The 22,341-nt window shown below is 44.3% G+C and overlaps 1 protein-coding gene across 3 annotated transcripts in view; it reads left to right on the top strand.

The window, feature by feature from the left end:
• The window catches only part of MDH1B (malate dehydrogenase 1B), a 233,815-nt gene that overhangs the window by 123,443 nt on the left and 88,031 nt on the right, over positions 1–22,341 (top strand). For all 3 annotated transcript variants that reach the window (XM_085648917.1, XM_085648915.1, XM_085648916.1), the window contains exon 7: positions 5,202–5,356. In XM_085648917.1, coding sequence (XP_085505043.1) covers positions 5,202–5,356 — 155 coding nt within the window. The remainder of the gene's footprint in view (positions 1–5,201; positions 5,357–22,341) is intronic.

Here is a 22,341-nt window from a genome sequence, read left to right as displayed (position 1 = left end):
ATGGGCCCTTAAAAGGCTGTTTGGCCTATGTTGAATGATTTTTTGGAATGATGTTTGAATGCGAGCTGATTGAAGTTGAGTGTTTGTCCTTTGATTGAAAATCGTTCCCCTTTTTCATATTTTTCTTTTTTTTTTTTCTTTTTTTCCCCCCCTGCCTGGGAACCTGATTTCTGTGGCTTATTCTTGCATTATATTTCTGTTTTGTGAATAACTTTTAGTATGTCTTATGTACTATTGATTTTGATATAAAAAATATATAAGCAAGTAATCTAATGCTCATGATAATATGTTTCTAAATAAAAAGGAAACCTTTTTCTATTCATTGTGATCATCTTTATATTGTGCTGCACTTGTATTGTTTCTTTACCTTTCTTTTGTCATTTCGTCACAATACCCTTTTTCTTTTTCTTGAGTGCCATACCCTTTGGGGGTAAAAAATATGATACGTAGTACATTTTAAGCATAGGGGTAGAGTTACTTGTGTTGTTTTGCTTGGCTGTTTAGCCGTATAGACCATTTAAATATGGAATGTGCTTTATTATTTTATTAGCATATCATTAAATGTATTATTAAGGTGCAGAAGAATGTGCTCTTCATAAGTGCCGCAAATATAACTAGAACATATTAAACAAAGATACAATTACTATGAGATAAGAGAACCATAGCTCTGTATAACTGTGTGCATGGACTAAACTATTAGTTGTGTTATAACATGTTAGACTCCCCTAACTAAAGTATATAAGTAAAACCTTTATTTTAGTTCACTGGTAGCTATGGGTAGTAAAACGTTTTTCCTTTTTAATCTGCCGTTTTGAAGGTGTCCTTTGCCTGCAATGTGTGGAGGAGACGGGGACTTGGTTTCACAGCTATTGTCTATAATGTTCAGTTAGCACGGTCTGGTCTGAGTGGTGGGTAGGCGAGGGTTGTGTTTAGGGTGACGTTTTCGGAGATTTGCAGCTTGAAGTGTAGGTGTTCCATGAATAGGGTGATGTTTTCTGTGGAGTTTGTGCATTTAAAGGATTCCTGAGTGTAAAGCACCTTATCTCAGTGTGTTTTCTATTTTCATTAAGCCTATGGATGTAATGTTTTTGGCTCATTATGTAACTCCATTTAGAGGCTGTCTTTCTCTGTTTTCTTCAGACAAAGCTAATAGAATGATCATCTTCAGATACCTAGTCTTTCTTTACCTTGATTGAATGGTGTAGCGCCTGACATAGAGAAGAACAGAGAGACTTAGCATTCTCTGAAGTGGTCCACAGTTTGATTAGGATTGGACATTTTCTTGTATTTCCCAAAAGAAATACTAGCTGTTTTACACATACTGTGGAATCTTGGAATTCTAACGGACTATGACAGAAACCCATAACAACCTCAGCATAATCAATCCCTGATTGTTACTCCTCCCAAGCCTGACAATAAATAGGCCAGGAAAAGATTATCTAGTCCTAGAAGAATTGATGGTTATTAAAATAAAATGCATATGCCCCAGATGTCCCGTAAACTTGCTACATGTTCACCGGCCTCCCTCCTTCCAGCCTGTGACACAGTCTACACTGCCATAGCTCTGGGTGAGTCTCAGTCAACCCATGGTCCCCCAGCTCCTGATGCCCAAGCGTGGATTCTGTTGAGTGGTGGCAGAATGCTGTCTTCTGCTCTCTCACTCAGACACTGTATATCAGCAGTACACTGCCAGCAGCCACTGGTGGCCACTACTTAACGGGGGTGGCGAGGCGGGGGGAGATGGGTTGGGGTGGTAAATGGAAAAAAAACACATACTTGCAGGCCAGCTGCCACCTCTTGGTCCTCTTCGGTTCTTCGGTCGACACCAGGAGCAGGAAGCAGGAACCAGGAAGCACACAGGCTCCCAGACGCCCCTAGCCAATCATGACGCTGCATTACAGAGGGACTGGGAGGCTGTGCATGTTCTCCGGTCAGGCTGTGCAATACATGCGGTGGAGAAAATGCAAAGTGCGCATGACTGTTTGGCCGGCCCAAGACGACCGGCCAAACTGCCATGCTCCCTTAGAGTGTGCTCACCACTCCTCCCTCTGGCCCCTGCTCTGGACAGCCAAGCCCTGCCCCACCCCGCACCTAAGCAGAAATGGAAAAATAACATGATAATAACATTGCATTATTATCATTTTATTTTTCAAACTACTCACAGAGGGGGGTAACGCTCCTCCGCCTTAGTGGAGGAGCTGCCACTGCGAGTGGCACGCTCTTTTTGCTTTCCTTCTGCCTGTGTTGATGGCACCAGCTCCTCTCGGGCTCCTTCGTTCGACGAAGAGACTCTGGGAGGCTGGAAGGGTGGGGCCTGGTTTTGCAGTGTTTTGTTACTGGAGGGTGGTTTTGCAGCAGTGCTGCAATATCACTCCAGTAACAAAAGTGGTTCCCTAGGGGCTGGTCCTAGAAAATTGCCAGGGCTGCTTCGGGTTCCTAGTCCGGCCCTGTTTCTCAGTGTGGCCTGGAACCTCCAAAGCAATGTCATTGCTGCTTGCTTCCTTCCTACTGCATAAAATATAGTATTCTCGCGCAGCCCATGTCAGTGTTGAAATACTAGGAATTTTCAAAGATAGGCAAACCATGCGCTTCACTTCTATGACACTCTATGTCAGCCAACCTGAATGTTTCTGGGATGAAACTGCGTGAAGCATCGTTCCTCTGGGATGTCTAGTTTTAGCTTACAATGCTGGGCTTTCCTGGCCTGAACATTTTTCTTGTCACTATGAATTACAAACAAATGCAGTTTATGAAGGGACTGTTTAAAAATAAAAAAAATTGCCAATATTTAAAAAGAAGGGACGCTGTCAGCAGTCCAATAGTGGCAACTGCATGCACAGTTCGTTACTGTACAACAAACCACGCCTATAGTTTCAGCCTTCCTAAAGTAAAATTACATAGAGAACCACTTTTCTTCTATACTCTGGTAATTCATTCAGAGCAGGGAGCTCTGTTAGTCTTTAAAGCCATCTCTTTTTAAGACATAAAAAAATGCAATCTATTAAAGTAATTAATGTTTTGAGTATTTGAAAATGACGTGAACAATGATAGGGATCAAACTGATGCCTACATACATCAATGGTATGGCTTGCTAATGTCGTACATGCCTTCTCTGCTGTCCAGCACTATAAATAGAGATAATGTTTCCTTAATAGCGGACAAGCAGTGGCGGCTCCTCCGAGGAGCGTTGTCCCACAGCTTTTAAGCATGGCCAAGTAGAAACATAAAATGATAATAACTTAGAGTTTTTATCATCTTATGCTTCATGTCCTGCTGCTTTGCAGGCGGGCAGGTGTGCGGTGCTGCTCTGCTCTCGTAGCAGGGGAGGAGTAGTTTGCCTACGCCTAACTGCACAATGACTGTTTGGTTTTCCCTCTCGGGCTGCCCAAACCCGTCATGCGCACTTTCCCCGTTCTCCATGCCCACCCCACTGGCTACCATTCACCAAACGCATCCAGTTCAAAGCTCTATATATTGCGTTCAAGGCTACACACGGTAATGGCCCCAGGCAATTGTCGCAACTCTATAGGCACTACATCCCGGCTAGATCACTGAGATCCTCAGGCAGTGGCAACTTGATTGTCCCCAAGTCACTTAAAGTAAAGTGGGGAGGAAAAAGCTTTGCATATACCACCACCAAACTCTGGAACTCCCTGCCTACCTCCCTTAAAAAGGAACCCAACTTGTTACAGTTCAGGAAGCGCTTAAAGACCTGGCTCAACTAACTTACTCTACCAATCGACCTCACTGCCTGTTTGTCTATCCATCGCCTACATACCCACGGGTTTGTGTAGTGCTTTATAAATTCTTCATTTCATTTCACTCCTCCAGCCCCTGGCTGAGCGCTGTGTCACGGTGCTCAGACCAATCACAATGCTGCATTGCAGCATTGTGATTGGCTTAGGGGAGGGAGTCAGGCTTCCTGTTCCTGCAGTCAGGAACAGAAGAGCAGGAGCAGGAGCAGAGACACAGGACCAGGATTCAAGGTAAGTTTTTTTTTTTTTTACTTGCCCCATGTGACACCCTCCCACGACCCCCCCTGAGATCCTCCGTGCTCCCCCTCTCCGCAAGCCCTCGCGCCGCCCCCCCCCACCCGTGAGCCATGTCGGCCGCTACTGCAGGCAAGACACATGTTGTTTTAGGGTGCTTGAAAAGAGTATCGAGCAGCCTTATGTTCGGGTTAAACAGCTCTTTGGGTGCCGAGGAATTAATGCATCACGGCTACTTTCTGGTGCACACAGTCTGTGTGACGCTAGTGTGCAGCTACCACGTCCGTTTGTGTTGCAAAGAGAACATATTTAGTAGCCTCGGCACAACCAGCCACAAAACAATAATCATACCGATGTAATTGACCCCCAGGTCATGTTATGCACTTTCATGGAATGTCAGGGGTCTCCTGATGTCATTTCCAGTGCTGTCAGTGGGTTCAGGCATTACATTAGGCACTTGTGGAGAAGTGTAGCTCACTGGTTAGAGGAGGCATACCCTGAAGCAGAGATCAGACCCGGGACCTGGGTTCGATTCCCGACGCGGCAGGGTCCAGAGCCCAATCGTCCACGGACTCGATAATTCTCGCTTCGGTGCCCACTCTAAGCACGAGTTCACACTATGCAGCTCTGGGCAACAAACCTGCTTAATCTCCACAACGGCCCCCCGCGGCGGGATGCCTGGCTTTCACCTTGGGGATGCCCAGTACGGGTTATCTTACAGGGAAAAACCAGGACGGGTTCCCAATGCAAGCGCCAAGATGCCCGTAGGGTGATAGCTGCGCTCTATAAGTACATCAATCAATCAATCAATCTAAAGGATCCCCAATATACTTTTTTTATTAAAGATATACCCTATCCTTAAACTCTATGTTGTAAGAAAAGACATGCACTCTTCAAGTAACAAATGCTGATAATGTCATATCTTCGCCTTCAAATACATAGGTAAATATCAAATGAGTATTAGAAACAACTTACTATTAACATGTATTGCAAAACCCAACTTCCATAAAGCATAACGCCATGTTTCCTTACTGTGACTGCATCACTTCTCCCAAGATGTTAAATATGGTACAAAATCAAATGTGTTACATTTATAAGGGCTTGTTTTCTTTTCATCTATTTAACGTGATTGTCATACAAATATGTGCTGAAATTAGCACAGAGCAATGCATGTGTTTATATTTATCTTGATGCGACCACTTTTGTTGGCAGTAAGTGGCTGCAGAATGAACTTCACCCTCAGTGGACATCTCGGAAAGAGCACCGGAGAGGCATGACAGCTGCCTACACCACCGCCACCGTCTTGCGCTACTGGTACCAGGGGTCTCCTGCTGGAGAGATCGTTTCCTTAGGGGTGATCAGTGAAGGTATTGTTGGTCACTGTATTAAAAGTCATGTAAATGTTTCTATACTATTCCTCTTAATGTGTGTAGGTTCTCTCTGCCAGTTTGATGTAAGTCGTTCCAGCATTGATTCGCCAGTCTGCTTCTCTTAAAGAGTCGAAGACGACTCCGCCACTTTTGTTTTTAAGAAACAAATTTTCCAGAATATTGTCTTCCATAGATTAATATGCCGTAGAACCCTTCCACATGGATATATGACTTTAGCACACATACCTTTACCACGCATCCTTTATCTTGCATGCCTTTACCACGAATGGTAAGTATACTTAAGATAAGTAAAGCCTATATATATTTATTTATATTCACTGAAAAAAAAGAGGTTACAGGAACGTTATAGTTGGGTTCAGATTTTATACACACAAAACCGTAGAAATTCAGCTGTTATAGTTATCTCAAGTAACTATAACTCGTGCCCTAAGGCAACTATAACTCATGCCCCTGCCATGCAGTTTTCTCATCAATAATTTTACTGCAAATGTTGCAGTGATAATATCAATAATATCATAGAAGATAGCATGAGTGATGCAATATGTGGGGTAATTAGCAGTGCATGGTAAGAGCATGAGTTATAATTACCTTAGGGCACGAGGTCTCTAGATATGCATAAATCTTTTTCCTTTAATAACTCCAACACTGGTAGATGCATAGCCACTCACCGTGGCACCGGCAGGTCCAACGGGTCACTCACCACAATGCCAAAGCCTTATCCAGGGACACTGGAGGAGAACTCGGAAATGTTGCTGGGGGGACTACAACCGCCAGCATCCTTAGCGCTGCCAAAATGCGCCAATTTGGAGACGCCGGCCCGCGGCTAAAGTGCATAGTCACCGGCAGGTCCAGCGGGTCCCGCACCACAACGGCACTGCCTCATCCGGGGACACCGGAGGAGAACCCGGAAACGCTGCTGGAGGGACTTCAACCTCCAGCATCCATAGCGCTGCCAAAACGCGTTATATTGGAGACGCCGGCCGGAGGCCCGGGACACGCCCGGGCCATGCTCTGGCAAAGCCCGGGCCAAGGGCGGGCCCGTCCTCACCCGTTTGAGCCTGAAGGAGGCTGGGCTGGGCCCCCCTTCTGACATCTGGCCTCTGGGACTTGCTGCACTCGCCGCCACAAGGTACTGTGCCTTTATTTTATTTTGAGGACAACCTACAATTGATCTGGTAATATAATGGCCATACATAAGGGCCTTAGTGACCAACCTGGCAGAGGAACTGTAGGGACACTGGATGCTTTCTTAACAAGGGCAGAGTCCGTACTTACACACGAGATACAGATAGCAGAACGAGGGCTTTTGCTGGGGTCTCTGATATCTCAGAAGCACACTCTTCCCTTGGTAGTATTCCTTTGGATGTTGACATCTTAAGCACCCCCCTACATTCGCCCACAGTCCCTCTACCAACCGCACTTGAAGCCTCCCCTTCCCTCCCAGTGGAAGTAGCAACAGGCACCAACATTGTCACCAGGGGCCAGGCGGCCAAATACCAGACTGTAATTAATAGTGAGCCACCGGTTAAAAGGAGGAAAACTGGAGGCCCCAAAAACAAAAAATTCAGAAGTTTGTTTGAGCGGGCAAGAACAGAGGGACTGGAGAAACTGGGTCTGGACAAATCGACTCCGAGAGTACTACACCAACTTTGACTTCAACATTAGCCCTCGGATTGCCTATTGATGATGCATGGAAAAGATTGGAGACTCTGGTTACCGTGCTTCTGGAACCACTCTTAACCAAACTAATACAAATTGAAGAGAGACTTAAAAATATTGAGGGCGCAGGCATAACTAATTCCTCCTCTACCCTCTCTTCAGGGCCTGGCCGGGGTTTTGTCACAATGACAGACCCAGGGGCAGGGGTTGGGGAGGGGACATCCCAATATTCCACCAACGTAGAGAAATACCCATGCCATACAAGTATTAATATTGTCTCTGGCTCCATCTCCCAACAACTTCCCGACCCACCCCTTAATGTCCATGCCACTGCTGTAGGGATAGACATGACTCCGCATCAACCTGCTAGAAATGTCCCGACTAGGTCAGCGACTATTTTAAGGGTAAACTTACTAGAGGATAGAGGAAACGATGACATTACAAGGCAACGACGACCTACAGTGCGGACTAATGTGGGTCTGTCGCTTATTCCTTATCAACCGCTTCACCTCCCTCCAGCATCCTCTCCTATTGTACTAGTTCTGGGGAATTATCTAAAGAAAAGCCAGCTATTTAAGCACACCCTTATTTAAAGTACAATAAGTCCTGAATGCAACATTTGATGTAAGGACCAATATTCATGATAAGTAGAAAAGCAATTTGAAGAAAAGTCCTTGAGGGATTCAAAATATTCCAAAAATGTCACCGGACAGGATACAGTAGTCGTCAAAGTTTCAGAAATTGTTCTTTTTATTGGTTTAGAAATCCAGAATCCAATATTCAAACACAGTTGTCCAATATCCAAAGCAGCCAACACGTGTTTCGTCCGTACTAAATATGTACAATGACTTTCTCAAGGCTGTGAAAATAAAGATGTATATTTGAGCAATACAATAAAACTTAGAAAAACATCAATACATACTGGCAATTGCATCACCATTGTTGTGCACAATTGGTGCAAAGATCTCACCAGTAGCAAAGAATGTCCAAGAAATAGAGTGCTCCAATATAGAACCAAGTAGGACAAAGTATGTTCACCAAAGTAGTCATATAGCACATACACTTTGTGAAAAGAAAGAGAGAAGGGGGCCGTGGCCTTCTCCTTACGTGTAGAGGCACCAACCGGGTCTAGCTCATATTGTCGTAGTGGTGTGAGATTATAGCAGGATTGTGGAGAATACGAGAGGGTTGTCAGGGTTGGTAATCGATTGTTATCTATGCTCTAATTGCCGTAGGATTGTATCAGTTTACCCCATGTCTAAAGTTAAATCTATTCCGGTTAAATCAACCATGGATAACTATCTTGTGAAGATGGTCGATAAGATAAATCAGGAGCGGAGAAAATCATTGGGGCGGGTGGAAGCTACTGATCCTATTTTCTCAAATATTAACTCCCCTACTCCTTTACCTGCTGTAGCTAATGTAAATGATGAGACCAATGACCCGACTCATGATACGGATGACACCGTAGTGGTCGCCACCGTAGATGAAAATAGTACAGTTGACCCCTCTCTTGAGGATTTAATACGTACTTCAGACCCTTCGACTGCTACCCTGACGGCTACAACATCGCAGAGAATACTACGCTCTAGCCGGACACATAATAAGATTGTACATTCCAAAAGGGGGGGGGGGGCGATCATCATCTAAGAGAACCGATCCTTTAACCATTAATTCTGCTCCAGCCCCTACTGTAGTACAGGATAACCACCCGGTCACCATTGATAGTAGACAGTTGGATCTCTTAATCAGTATGATTGATGCAAAGTTTGATCTACTAATTAAACCATTATTGAACAAACTTGATATGGTAGTTACCGAAGTGGCCAGACTAGGAGGCTTGTTAGAATCACATCTCAACGCAAGCACTGGTACCAAAGTTAACATTGAGGTACCAGAAATTAGCCATGTCCCCCGACAGGCCTCTGAGATAGTTAAACCAACGGCCAAGATTAATCCCCCTAAGACACCATACGGTGAACATTGTGATGAGAGAAGAAATGTTACAGACTCTCTACAGACCCTAGGCCAACAAAGATTGTTGTATACCCCTGTCGCTGTGAATCAGCCTGGACCTGGTGTAAAAAACACCGGTACTTCTAGACCCGATCTGCCCCCGGCTTGTGCCGCGTTTGTGGCAGTTCTTACTAATGTTCCACAAGTTAAAGAAACTGGCCGCAATCATAGTGAATCCCATGCTTCTTTGAAAAACAAAACTGTGGATTGGTTGCACCGGGAATGCGGCTTTCCAGTAGTCTTGGCAAAGGATATAATAAGCACAAGAAGAGTCAATTGGATCGGGAGCTCGCGCAAGACTTGTGGGGGTGACTGTATTGTAGTTAATTTCCGTAGCCCCCATCTTGCATCCCCAGCTTTGTTAAGAGCACAGTCATCTTCTTCATTGGATCAAGGGATATCTCTTCGGCCTCTAAGGTACTTCTATAGGCATCTTAATACCCGTCCCAATATTGTACATACTGGGATGAGAGAAGGAGATATGAATGTTTTCCCTGGCCCTATCATTACTACGGCAAACCGATTTGAAGCACTGAGCGGACTGGATGGGAATGATTGACTGGCGCCAGTTTCGTTTAAACCAACGGATGCCGCTGACACCGTTGGAGGCAAGGGAGGGAACGTTACTGTGAGGGTGCCAGATACAGTAGATGCCAGTGGGAATGACATTACCAGTGGGAAGATCGGATACTGTGAAAGAGAGAATTGTGTCCCCTTGTTTGGGGACCAGTCTTGTAGTTCTATCCCTTCTGTTCCTACTAGCCCCATACCGTCACCCAGACCCCGGAGACAGAGTGCTTGCTTGATTGCTAGCTGGAATATTGCGGGACTCTCATCTAAGGACACTTGCCTGGGATGGGTAGAATTTATTAATACTTTTAACATTATATGTTTTCAGGAAACCTGGTGTGTTGACCCAATCAATTATAATGGTTTTGTTTCTTTTAATTTACCAGCTGTGGCCTCATTGTCGGGCAGAGCAAAGGGTGGGTTATTGGTTTTGATTTCTGTAGATATACCCATCAAAGTTAAAAAACATGTTTTGGTTGGTGCACACTCCCAGATTTTATGGCTTCAACAGGAGCAGGACAGGAATATCCTTTTAATTAATTTTTATAACAATATCTTCGACTATTCAAGGTACCAGGTTGTACTTGCATTGGAATCTGCCACGGAAGACATTGTAACCAAATTTGATATTGTTTTTGATATTATTTGGGTAGGAGATTTTAATACAGTGGTGTGTCCCCTTGCCGCTCAAAGGGTATGTGGCTTTACTGACCATTGGGGGGATGGTGTTTGCCATTTCCCTCACAATACTTATGGTAATTCTTTGAACAAAATTTTAACTACATATGACATGGAAATACTGGTTAACCAGGTTAATCACTCAGGTGAAATTGTTCCCACTTACACGGGAAGGAACGCTAATGCAGTAATTGATTTTATCTGTATATCATCTGGTATTGGTCCATGGTGTTCAACCCCTATAGTTGTGGATAACTTAATTAGTGATCATAACTGTATCACTGCTGAGGTAACTTTATGGAAGGACCGACAGGTGTATATTCCATGTACTATTACCAATTTCGAGCCACATCGACCTAATGGTATTCGTATCAGATGGAAAGGTAATAAAGCGGACATTCAATCTAATGCCATTGTGTCAAAATGTCTTACGGAAATTGTTACAATTTTAGAAAGTGAGGAAGGAAATGCCGGAATCGTGCATACTTTTACCAATATTAATTTAATCATAGATAGCAACTTCACCGTACCCCATAAGGGTAGGAAACTCCAGCATAAGGGATGGTTTGACCATACATGCACTACTGCACTTAAGAGGCTCAAAATAGCACTGACAGCAGAGAAGAGAGACATTGGAACCATTAGGGAATTACGAGGGATCTATCAGACCGCTATTAAGTCTAGGAAAATAGAACTAAGACAAGAGGCATGGGATAAACTAGACCAAGCAGCCTCTAATGCGGATTCCTCATTATTTTGGGCAACTGTTAATAGTCCCTTTTTAAAGGATGATAAGATGCCCGAACTATCAGCAAATGCTAGTTCGGAGAGTTGGGTCACCCATTTCTCCCTGATCTTTGACTCGGCTAGAAACGGGGGACCTTGTGATGACAGATGGCCTGTCACACCTTTGGACATCACTACCGCCGAAGTGTGGGATAGTATTAAATCTAGCAGGGGTGGGAAGGCCCAGGGACCAGATGGGGTTCCCATTGATGTATACAAAACAGCGCCAGAGATATGGGGTCCGTTGCTTACAAAGGTATTCAACACTGCCGTATGCAACGGGGTTCCCCACACCTGGGAGGAATCCATTATTGTACCAATCTATAAGAAAGGAGACAGGGGGGATGCGAAGAACTATCGCCCAATTTCCCTCCTGGACTTCTCGGTGAAAATCCTGAGCCGGGTACTCATGGTTAGGCTGGAAGAATGGGCCGAGTCCAATAATATCCTGGCTGATTCCCAATATGGCTTCAGGAAGGGCAGAGGAACATTAGAACAATGCCTCAACCTCGACTTAATTATCGGGAAATATACCAAGGCAAAAAAAGGATCTCTCTATCTCTGCTTTGCAGAGTTGAGTAGCGCCTTTGATATGGTGGACCATAATATTTTATGGACCACGTTATTGGAAATGGGGGCACCGGAGTCTATTGTTTATTTCTTAGCGAGACTCTATGCTAAATTAAATTCTAGTGTCCGTTATGGTCAGGCTGGGGAGTGTACCCCCAAGTTCAGGGTCAGACGGGGAATTAGACAAGGGTGTGTGCTTGCCCCTTTACTTTTTATTCTTTTTATTAATAAAGTGGACTCAGTTTTAAAGGAGGTCGCGGCCGACGCACCAAAAATTAACGACTTCAGCGTCCCCGTACTTCTTTACGCGGACGACGCTGTAATTTTGTCCAGGACCCCCATCGGCCTACAGCGTTTGATGGACAGGTTCTCACTGTTCATCAATGACAGGAAGCTGTTGATTAACAAAACAAAAACTTTTATTATGGAATGCGGTGTGGTATGTAAAAAAACCCATGCCTTCTTCATAGAAGGTCATAAGGTGTCAACAGTGGAGTCTTTTAATTACCTCGGCATCACCTTTTCTAAATCGGGCAGCTGGACTAGTGAGATCAATAGTGTCCAGGCTAAGATGGCAAAAAGCTCTTATGGGGTGTTTAAATTTGCTACTAATATCGGAGATAAACGGATTAAAGATATGCTAACGATTTTTCAATTGAGATGTCTATCGGTGGCCCTTTATGGAGCCGGGGTGTGGGGGCATATCAAGGCAGGGAATCTGCAAGTGGAGGAAAACCTCTTTCTTAAAAGGCTGCTGTGTTTGCCCAAATCAGCTACCAACGATTTCGCTCACAGAGAGCTAGGTATTTTCCACCTCTCTGATTTATTGGCACTAAGGCTTTTAATGTTGTGGCGTTCAGTCTGGTTAAAGGAAGAGACCTCCTTAAGCAGAGCAATTATTGGAGATTGTCTCTCCACTGACGGCCATCTAAAAATTCCCTGGATTAAATATGTCAAAAATTGTTATTTAGAGATTTATGGTATTAGACTTAAAGATAATTGTAACGCCCCCTCCAGTCTGCCCAAAGAAGTGATGAAGTCGTTTTTTATGAATTTCAAGTTAGAGCAACGGGAAAGGACCAGTAGTAACTTAAGTACATGTATGTTCTACGGCAGATTCTGTGAAAACGAGGGATTTCAGCGGTATCTGAGTATAGTTACTCGACCCTCCCACCGGTATGTTATTACCAGATTAAGGTTTGGGATAGTCCATCATCTGGTGGCCTACCCGTGTATCAAAAAACATCCGGTAGGCCCATGCCCATGTGATAATGTATCAGCTCAAAGCACCATGCACTTCCTTCTACTATGTAACCTATATGATAACTATCGTCAAGCCTACCTCAAACCTATCCTGTTAAAATATGGAGTTAGGAATATACAAGATGCTATGAAGTTGCTTTTTAAACCATATCCTGATGTATGCTTTTTTACTGCTACTTTCCTCCTATTAGCTATCAAAGCAAGGCCTGGTATGCTTTTTTAATTATTTAAATGTTTTAATTATGAAATCTGTCCGCAATTTTATAATATGATATGTTTATTGTATTTGTTGTGTATCTGTTTTGCTTTTATGGACTTGTGTTTTAAGCTCCGAATAAAGCCTTATGAAATGAATGAGTGCTCCAATATAGAACCAAGTAGGACAAAATATGGTCACCAAAGTAGTCATATAGCACATACAATTTGTGAAAAGAAAGAGAGAACCAATGAAAGAGCAAACTGGCTTTTCTTTAGATAATTGTTTTCTCGACTTGTCAACGGCACTTTTTGGGTAGTAAGTGCTTACAGTTTATCACTCAAATACGCTATTGACTACCCTAGTTGGGCTCAGGCAGGAAATCATCGGAAGGTGACTGTGTAGTGATAAATGTGAACAATCATTATGTATCGAGATTCATTTTAGATCAACTGCACAGACACCCCCGAGGGGTGCACAGATTGTGGGACACCCGCTAGATCACTTTTACAGACTCCCTCAATTCCCTCCTCAAGACACTAGAGTAAATCCAATATGCGGATTATTGAGACCTATATCCAAGTGTAATAGGGATGTTGTAGGGGTAGGAGTCCCCGTTACAAACAGATTTGCTGTACTTTCTGATTTAGAACATTGCGACTGATCGCCTTCTTTCACAACTCAGGGGCATGCTGAAGAGAACTCTGTACCCTCTACTCTCCCAGTGACTCCTAAACCAAATGAGATCAAGAAAGAAAAATATAGCCCTTTCAAAATAACCTCTTGGAATGTGGCAGGTATCAGGAGTAAACTGGGTAACGTGCACTGGCAAAAACTATGGCAGGATTATGACATTAAATGAACCAATACGACAAGGGGTACCCCTGCAACGTGAATAGAGGTAGAGATTCAGGGGAAAAAGCAAAATGAATAGAAAGAAGGGGTCTCTACCTATGATTTTCAGAACGTACAATGTATCGTTTTTAGGTATATCAACACTAGGACTAAGACAGAAGGAAAAAGCAGATAATTAAATCAGAACATGATCAAAAAACAAATTTATAAGTGTTTAATTTTTTAATTTTTTAAATTAGATCGATTTCAGACAAATGGATTCAGTGCATGGACTGATGAATAATTGATACAAAAGAACTTTCAGAATAACAATGAAAATACTAAGCGAGGTCCCAGGCGTGCTCAAATACTCACTGACTTACACATTCATACCGAAATCAATCCACAACATCAGCACTCAAATCACACATTCACATATAAAACGAATACTCAATTAATGAACAAGGCTCAATATGTACACAAAATCGTATGAACATTCAAGATCGTGTTAAGTGACATATGTTCAAATTTGAGGAATTAGGACTTGGGCGGGCCACATGTAGACGCCCTACATGAGGCCCACCCAAGTCCTAATTCCTTAACACGATCTTGAATGTCAGTGAGTATTTGAGCACGCCTGGGACCTCGCTTAGTATTTTCATTGTTATTCTGAAAGTTCTTTTGTATCAATTATTCATCAGTCCATGCACTGAATCAATTTGTCTGAAATCGATCTAATTAAAAAAATTAAAAAATTAAACACTTATAAATTTGTTTTTTGATCATATTCTGATTTAATTATCTGCTTTTTCCTTCTGTCTTAGTCCTAGTGTTGATATACCTAAAAACGATACATTGTACGTTCTGAAAATCATAGGTAGAGACCCCTTCTTTGTATTCAGGATTATGACATTGCCTGCTTTCAGGAAACATGGGCCACGGAACCTGTTTTTATTAATGGCTATCAATCATTTCAAACAAAGGCAACCCCAACAGCTGCAGGAAGACCTAAGGGGGGTCTTTTAAACTTCTTTATTTTTGATATCAATGTATTTGGAATTAAGTTTGATAGCAGACGCCCTTTCTTCCACCTCCTTATCCTTGAGTTTCCCAAGGAAGGCACCTGAGTTTTGATAAATAATTACAATAACAATTTTGGTCCAAAAATGCACACAGTTGTAGATGAGGTAAATACATCAATCGATGAGGCCCTAAAATTTAAAAAGAGAGATGGCGCACTTACCATAATTTGGATGGGAAATTTTAATATTCACCCATGTAAGCACAATCAAGATAATATCTGCGGCCTGGTTGATTTGGTGGGAAATCCTGCTTTTCACTTCAGCCATAGTAATTATGGAAACAGTCTTAATACAACTCTGTTTACCAGAAATATGGCTATAGTTAGCATTTGGAATAACCTAGAGGATTCCCCCTTGAAAACTTTCTGTCGTGAAGCTCAGGAATCCACAATTGATTTTATAATGGTTCCTAACTCTATTGAGGGTAGTTTTAAACACACAGATGCCCAATTTACTAGCTTTAACAATCACTCTATTTTAACCATTAAATTAACTCTGAATTCTAGGGAGAAGGTGACCTAACAGAATATTGATCTCCCTATATTGGCAGCTACCAACTAAAATGGACCCAAATTGACAAGCCCATATTTATCCCCGAAATAATAAAAGCCACTCAGACGACTATTGGTAAATGTCTAGATCTAAGATCAGCTCCAATAGCATTGGTCTCCCCCTTTACGATTCTATTAGAACACATAAAGGGGCTCTTGCCCGTCAGAAAAAAGATAAAAATACTAAGGCGAAAGGTTGGTTCGACTCCCCCTGTTCAAAGCCCTCAAAACCCGTCCAAGAAATCAAGCACAGATTGCTTTATTTCGCACTCAGTATAAATTAGCCAGAAGACAAAGGGAGAGGACCTTGAGGGAGGAGATTTGGGATAAGCTTGGTCAAGCAACGACATAGGGTGACAGCAGGGACCCCACATTAGATACTAACGTGGGAGAGGAACAGTGGGTAGAGCAAGATGCGGTCCGCCTTGGGAATGAATAGGTCGTAATGACAGAGTATTGCTGAGCACAGGTTTCTCCAGGCCCCTCCACCCAGACAGACCATGAGGCGTATTTTTGCCACAAAATAAATACTACGTGTTCAGAATCAACCGTATGTATTTTCCCAATGCTCACACAATAGGTGTGCATTCATAATTTATAGTTCACTTTATTATAGTTTCTGCACAAGTGGTTCACAAAGGGCTGGTCCCTTTGTTGTCCTGAAGAAGAGGTTTAGGGGATACCTTGAAACATGTTGACACAATACTAGGGATTGTAATTACATAACAGTTATTTTTCCCTTTTACTAACCCCCTTTTTAGCCTTACCAACTAGGAGCAGGAATAAAACATTAGCTCACTAGTTAGGTAAATTTTAAACATCACTTACACCACTGGGTGAGTGAGAGGACTCAAGAAAATAAATTTTTCTTTTCTACCAGTAGAGGCGGTTTTTCACCCAATTGGTGAATCCCCCGTTTTTCTTGGCTAGGTTCTTTTGATCCGTCATCTACGGATTCTTTTTGCTGTACTCTGATCACACAGGAGGGCGAACCTAGCCCAATCCTCCTCCTCCCCCTATTTTTGATTGATAGAGCATTTTGTAAACATATTCTCGCCCATCTCCCCTCCTGCTCAACTACACTCCGCCTCACTTTCCATAACACAGGAGAATTTATCATTTTTATCATTTTCACTCCTTGAAGTAAGGAGGCATGCTAGAGGCATGCAGTATAGGGAAAGCCCCAGGCCCGGACCGGGTCCCGATAGATTTCTTCAAGGACAACTGCGACTTGTGTGCTCCACTATTAACCAATGTTTTCAATAGTATAGCCGTACTAGGTCCCCTTCCCTCCTGCAAAACAAGTATAATTGTCCCAATTCACAAAAAGGGTGATAAGGGATGCCCAAAAATGTACAGGCCAATATCACTTTTAGATACTACAGCGAAACCTATGGGCCAATTACTTTCATCTAGCCTAGAGGTTTGGGCACTAGACAAGGAACTACTAATGCAATCTCAGTACGGGTTTAAACAGAGAAAAGGCACCGTAGATCTGTGTTTAAACCTTTCACTGATCATGGATAAATACACCAGGGCTAAGGGTGGGAAAATCTATCTTGCCCCTTTATGGATCTTTCAGAAGCATTCAACTGTGTTTCCCACTCTAGGCTCTGGTATATAATGGAAAAAACAGAGATTGACCTCCCAATTATTAATTTTATTCGCCAACTATACACTGAATCCTCCATGTCGGGCAGATATGGGAAAAATTTGGAGTGCACTCGCCCATTCAAGACTTTAAGGGGGATAAGGCAGGGCTGTGTCCTCGCGCCGTTCCTTTTTTCCATCTTTATGAACGGCTTGGGGAAGGCACTTCTGGCCGCAACCCTTGACCTCCCTGTGTGTGATTCCACCCTGCTCCCAATTCTGGGTTACGCAGATGATGGGGATAGGGCTGCAATGTCTAATTACCGCCTATGTGGCCTTCATGGGTTCTCTGGACTTGAAGGTTATCCAGACAAAATCATTCATTATTACAGCTGGGGGTGGCGTCCAACAGAAAACGCCTAATTTTATATGGAATCTGGGAAAATTGAAGTGGTGTAGTCCTTTCCCTACCTTGGGGTATTCTTTGATAAAAATCAGACCTGAATTGACGGAAGGGCCATGGGTATGGAGTGGAGCTTAACAGCGCTAAAAGCATTTATGTCTAGGATGGGTGCCAAATCTTTAGCTCTTATCAAAAACATTTACCATGCGAAAACTAAGTCCGCGGCTGCTTATGGGGCGGATGTTTGGGGCATGTCCCACGCTGACCTACTACAATCCTCTGTGAATAAATGTTTCCAATCCCTGGCCTCTCTTCCGCGGTCCACTTCAAATTATATATTACATATGAAGCTGGGCCTACCGTATGTTATGGATGCAATCAGATTGGCCCCTATCCTTTTGTGGCTTTCCATTTGGTGAAGGGACACAGTGCCTTTAACTCAAAATATAATAAGAGACTTAAAAGATACAAAAGGATTAGATGGCTAAACTATGTCGAATTAGAACTGACTGCGATGGGACTGAAGGATTTATTTAAGGACACAATGGCCTGTAGGCTGATGTCAAGACAAAGGTTGGTAGATATATTTATGCTGAAGGCTCAATATACACATAGGGAAAATAACTAGATGGAAAAAGTCACTCCTTGCCTATCAACCAATTTCTACTGGTTTAACAGGAGGATATCCTTATCTAGAGGAGGTCTCCATACTGCAACATAAATTAATATTATGGTGGTTCCTCTTAAATTTGATAGCACTGATGCTAAGGTTCCCGTCAAAAAGGTTTAGTCACTCAGAATTGACCCCCTGTCACTGTGACATGAATTCTGCTCAAACTGATCTCCATCTAGTATTTTTCTGTGGATATTACCACAGGGAAAGGAAAGAGTATATCACACCGATTTTAAGGAGGCATAACTTTAAACAATGTAGGGTTGCACTGTTCTTTTTAAAATCACTTTCCGACCACTTAGTCTGCTTCTTGGTAGCATCATTCTTAGGGCCTGTATGAAAAAAAGAAAGTCTCTGGGACTATAACTGTTTTTGGTACTTACTGTTTCAATTTTATATATAATTTAATTATTTATTGTATTTTAGCCTATATTTAATCTGGCATCTGTGCACGCTTATATTTTATTCCAGAATGAGCTTTGTAACCTTTTTTAATAAGCGTTTTTAGGAATGATGAATTATTATTGTACATTGTATGTGGGAGTAACTTATAGTTTACTTATAGTTTATTGTTGTAGTATGCACTTTTATGATGTTACTTGCTAATGATCGAATAAAGATACTACTGAAATGAACTACTGAACAGATTTACACCACATTACAAAAAGACATCTTTCTGGACCAAGCTTTCTGCCAAATCTCTTGTAATTCCGTTCAGCGGTTCGGGCTGTAGTCATGTCTAAAACCCTATTGGAAATTACATTGGGAAAATGCGTTTTGAAACCCCCATTTTTCTTGGCCCCCCACTTGACGGATCACCCCGAAACTTTCCAGACAGCAGCTGAAATGACTGGCAAACTAGTTGTGAAAATTTCGTGAAAATTTGTCAAAGTAATTAGCAAAAATGCTTTTCCTATGGAAACTAGGTCCTAACAATAACTACCTACTGGGGATTTATATATATCCACAGTAGGGTTGTTATTCATCGGACCTAGTAGGATATATATATATATATATATATATAATTTAAACTTTTTTATAAATTCAGGAACCACCCTAAACCCCACTAAATGAATGTCTCCCGATGCTCATTTTTTATTCCTTTTGGTGTCCCGGTGCCCACCCGGGACACCGTGTTTTGATTGGGGATGGGGCTTGTGTGCCCCCCTTCCTGAGCCTTGACAGGCTGGGACCCCATCCTCTGGGGGCTTTCGTTTTTATAAAGGAGGGGAGAGTGCGCAACTCCCCTACCAGAGCCTTTACGAGCCAGGGGGCCCCATCCCCTGGGGCTTTTCTGTTTTTTAAGAGGAAGAGGGCATGCAGCCCCCATCCTTGAGCCTGTATGACCACAGCAAACCCATCCCCGGGCCCTTTCCTGGGAGGGGGTGTGCAGCCCTCCTCCCCTAGCCAGGAGTGCCTTGTGGACCCCATCTCCCGGAGCCAAAACAAACATCTAAAGAGAAAGGGGTGCACGGCTAAGGAGGCATGCGGCCCTGCCCAAGCCAATATTAGCCCCAGGAACCCCATCCCGTGGGGCCTTTAAAGGTAGGCGGGCATTTTGCCCTCCTGCCCAAGCCAGTAGTGGCCCTGTGGAGCCCATCCCCCGGGGCCTTATGTGGTACCCCCAGTGCTAACCCAGGGCACCCACAGCACACTGTGCTGAGGGACCCCGCGGCCCTGCTGGTTCCCCGCATGCACCCATCCTGGATGTTATGGGAGCCAGCATTGCTCCAGTCTGACAGAAGGAGCTTTTCTTGCTACGGCCGGGCAGCAGAAATCTGAGTTTCCCTGCCTGCAAGAGTGCAGATAGGGAACAAACGACAGCTCCCATCTGGTGGAAGTATTTTGAAAGCTTCTGCCAAGTAGCAGCAGACACGTTTCTCTCCACTCGCTATTGCGTGCAGGGAACCTACTGTGTCTCAGGGGATGGCTGCTCGAGACACAGTCATTGAGCCAGCCCTGGGGAATCTCACCAGTCTCCCCTATAACTATCTATGTCGGCCCCTGAGGATGGGGCCTCAGTGAGGCTCTGGGAGTGGTCGCGCATCACCCTCCCCTTTTGTATTGCACCGGGCCTCGGGAGATAGATTCCCCAGGATCGTGATCAGCCTAGGGAGGGGGCTATCCACCCCCTCCTTTACTATTACATTTTGGCTGGAGTTCCCAGGGCCTTCTCTTTATTATTCACAGGACACCCGCAGAATCACAACATGAAAAAAATATCTTTACCCCAATGTTAGACCTGTCAGCCCTTTGGGTGGTCCCTCCTCATCATTATTTATTTTGTCCCACTTTTGCCTCAAACCCTGTTAGAATTTTTCCTTTTTTGGGAACCACCAGACTTTTTAGTGTTGATGCAGGGTCAGGGAGCCATTTTCCCTACCCCTGGAACTTCTGTCTGAGGGCCTGAGACACAAAATGGTGGCCACCCATTGTCACCTGTGGCATCACTGGAACCTACTAGTACCTTCCAGAACATTCTAGAACCCTGTGACAGTGTGAGGCAGGTTTGGAATGTTGGGAAGCCAGCTCAGAGTTGGCAGTTGGAATTGGCAGTTGGCACCTGACTAGTGAAGAGAGAGGACAGAGATTCAGAAGGAGGAAGGAGTGAGGCAGCAGGGGTGGAAACCAGTGCTTGGAGTGAGGTACAGAAACCCACCCTTGATGCTAGTCCCTACTGACCAAGCCCAGCCTAGTGCCCTGTGTGGGATAAAGACCAGAAAATCATCTTAAGGACCTGAACAGCCGGAACAGGCCTTAAAGGAGAAGAACAGCAAGTTCCTGACCTGTTTGGTGGAATCCTCCTGGAGACCCGACGTCGAGAAGCCTGGAGACCTGGAGCCCGAGGTGGAGAAGCGGCGCTGACAGAAGGCAGACGTCGTACCCGGAGCCGCTAGAGGTCGAGTGAGGGCGCCGACGGAGGTTGTGGAGAGACACCGGAGGTCAAGTAGAAGTCATCTGAGGTCGAGGTGAGGCGTCGACGGGGGAGTGAAGTCCGCCCTCCGGAGTCGCCGGAAGCTGAAGTGAAGCGCGCAGGGGGTCGGGAGTGGAGAACGCACTCCGGAGTCGCCTGAGGTCGAGGCGAAGCGCGCAGGAGGTCGGGAGTGGAGATCGCACTCCGGAGTCGCCGGAACCCGAAGTGGAGCCGACGGAGGTCGGGAGTGGAGATCGGACTCCGGAATCGCCGGAACCCGAAGTGGAGCCGACGGAGGTCGGGAGTGGAGGTCGCACTCCGGAGTCGCCCGAAAGCGGGGAGACCGTGACCCTGTGACGCCGGAACCCGACATCGAGCCGAGGCCGCCCAGCGTCATCGATCCGGAGCCGCCTCACGGCACCGACCCGGCGTCAGGTAAAGCGGATCGACCCGACATCGAACCGAGGCCGCCCAGCGACATCGAACCGGAACCGGCCGACGGCATCGACACGGCGTCAAGTGGAACCGATCGACTCGTCATCGAACCGGAGCCGCCCATCGACGTCGACCCGGCGCCGAGTGGAGCCGAACACCGAGAAAAGGGCAGTAAGTGGTAGAAAGGGCATCTGAGGCCCTGTGGAGCCCTAAAAGACCATTCTAGGGGCTAGAGGGGTGTTAGGACCAACCTGAGAGTGCTAGGGGGGGTGAACTGAGACTGGTGCAGGGACCTGTGTGAGGGACTGTGTAGTTGGTGAGCCAGAACCTTAGGGTACCCTCATTTTACCTCAGCTTAGGCCCCAGCCTTGACCACTCTAGGTGGGACATCCCCAGGCCACCCCAGTGACCACAAGCTGTACTTGGGCATGGTAAAATCAATCTACCTCATAAATGTGATCTGATTTGCAATTGTTTGACTGCTTATATTATTTATTGAAGGAGTGTTATTTATTGTCTGACTGTATTTATTCCTGCCTGGTATTTATTGTCTGACAGTATTTATTTGCCCTATGTATTTATCGCACCTCTATTTATTCCTTGTGTATTTATGACCTAATCCTATTTATTGCACCTGTAAAGTGTTATTATTTAATTGACCTGCTATTTCTGAAGAAAATCCTTTTGTATTGTATTTGTGACATAACCCTGCAACTAAGAGAAAATTAAGATAAACACAAA

Source organism: Triturus cristatus, chromosome 3_2 (genome assembly GCF_964204655.1).
Source record: "Triturus cristatus chromosome 3_2, aTriCri1.1, whole genome shotgun sequence".
In the NCBI taxonomy this organism is placed as follows: domain Eukaryota; kingdom Metazoa; phylum Chordata; class Amphibia; order Caudata; family Salamandridae; genus Triturus; species Triturus cristatus.
This window is presented reverse-complemented; position numbering and strand designations above follow the sequence as displayed.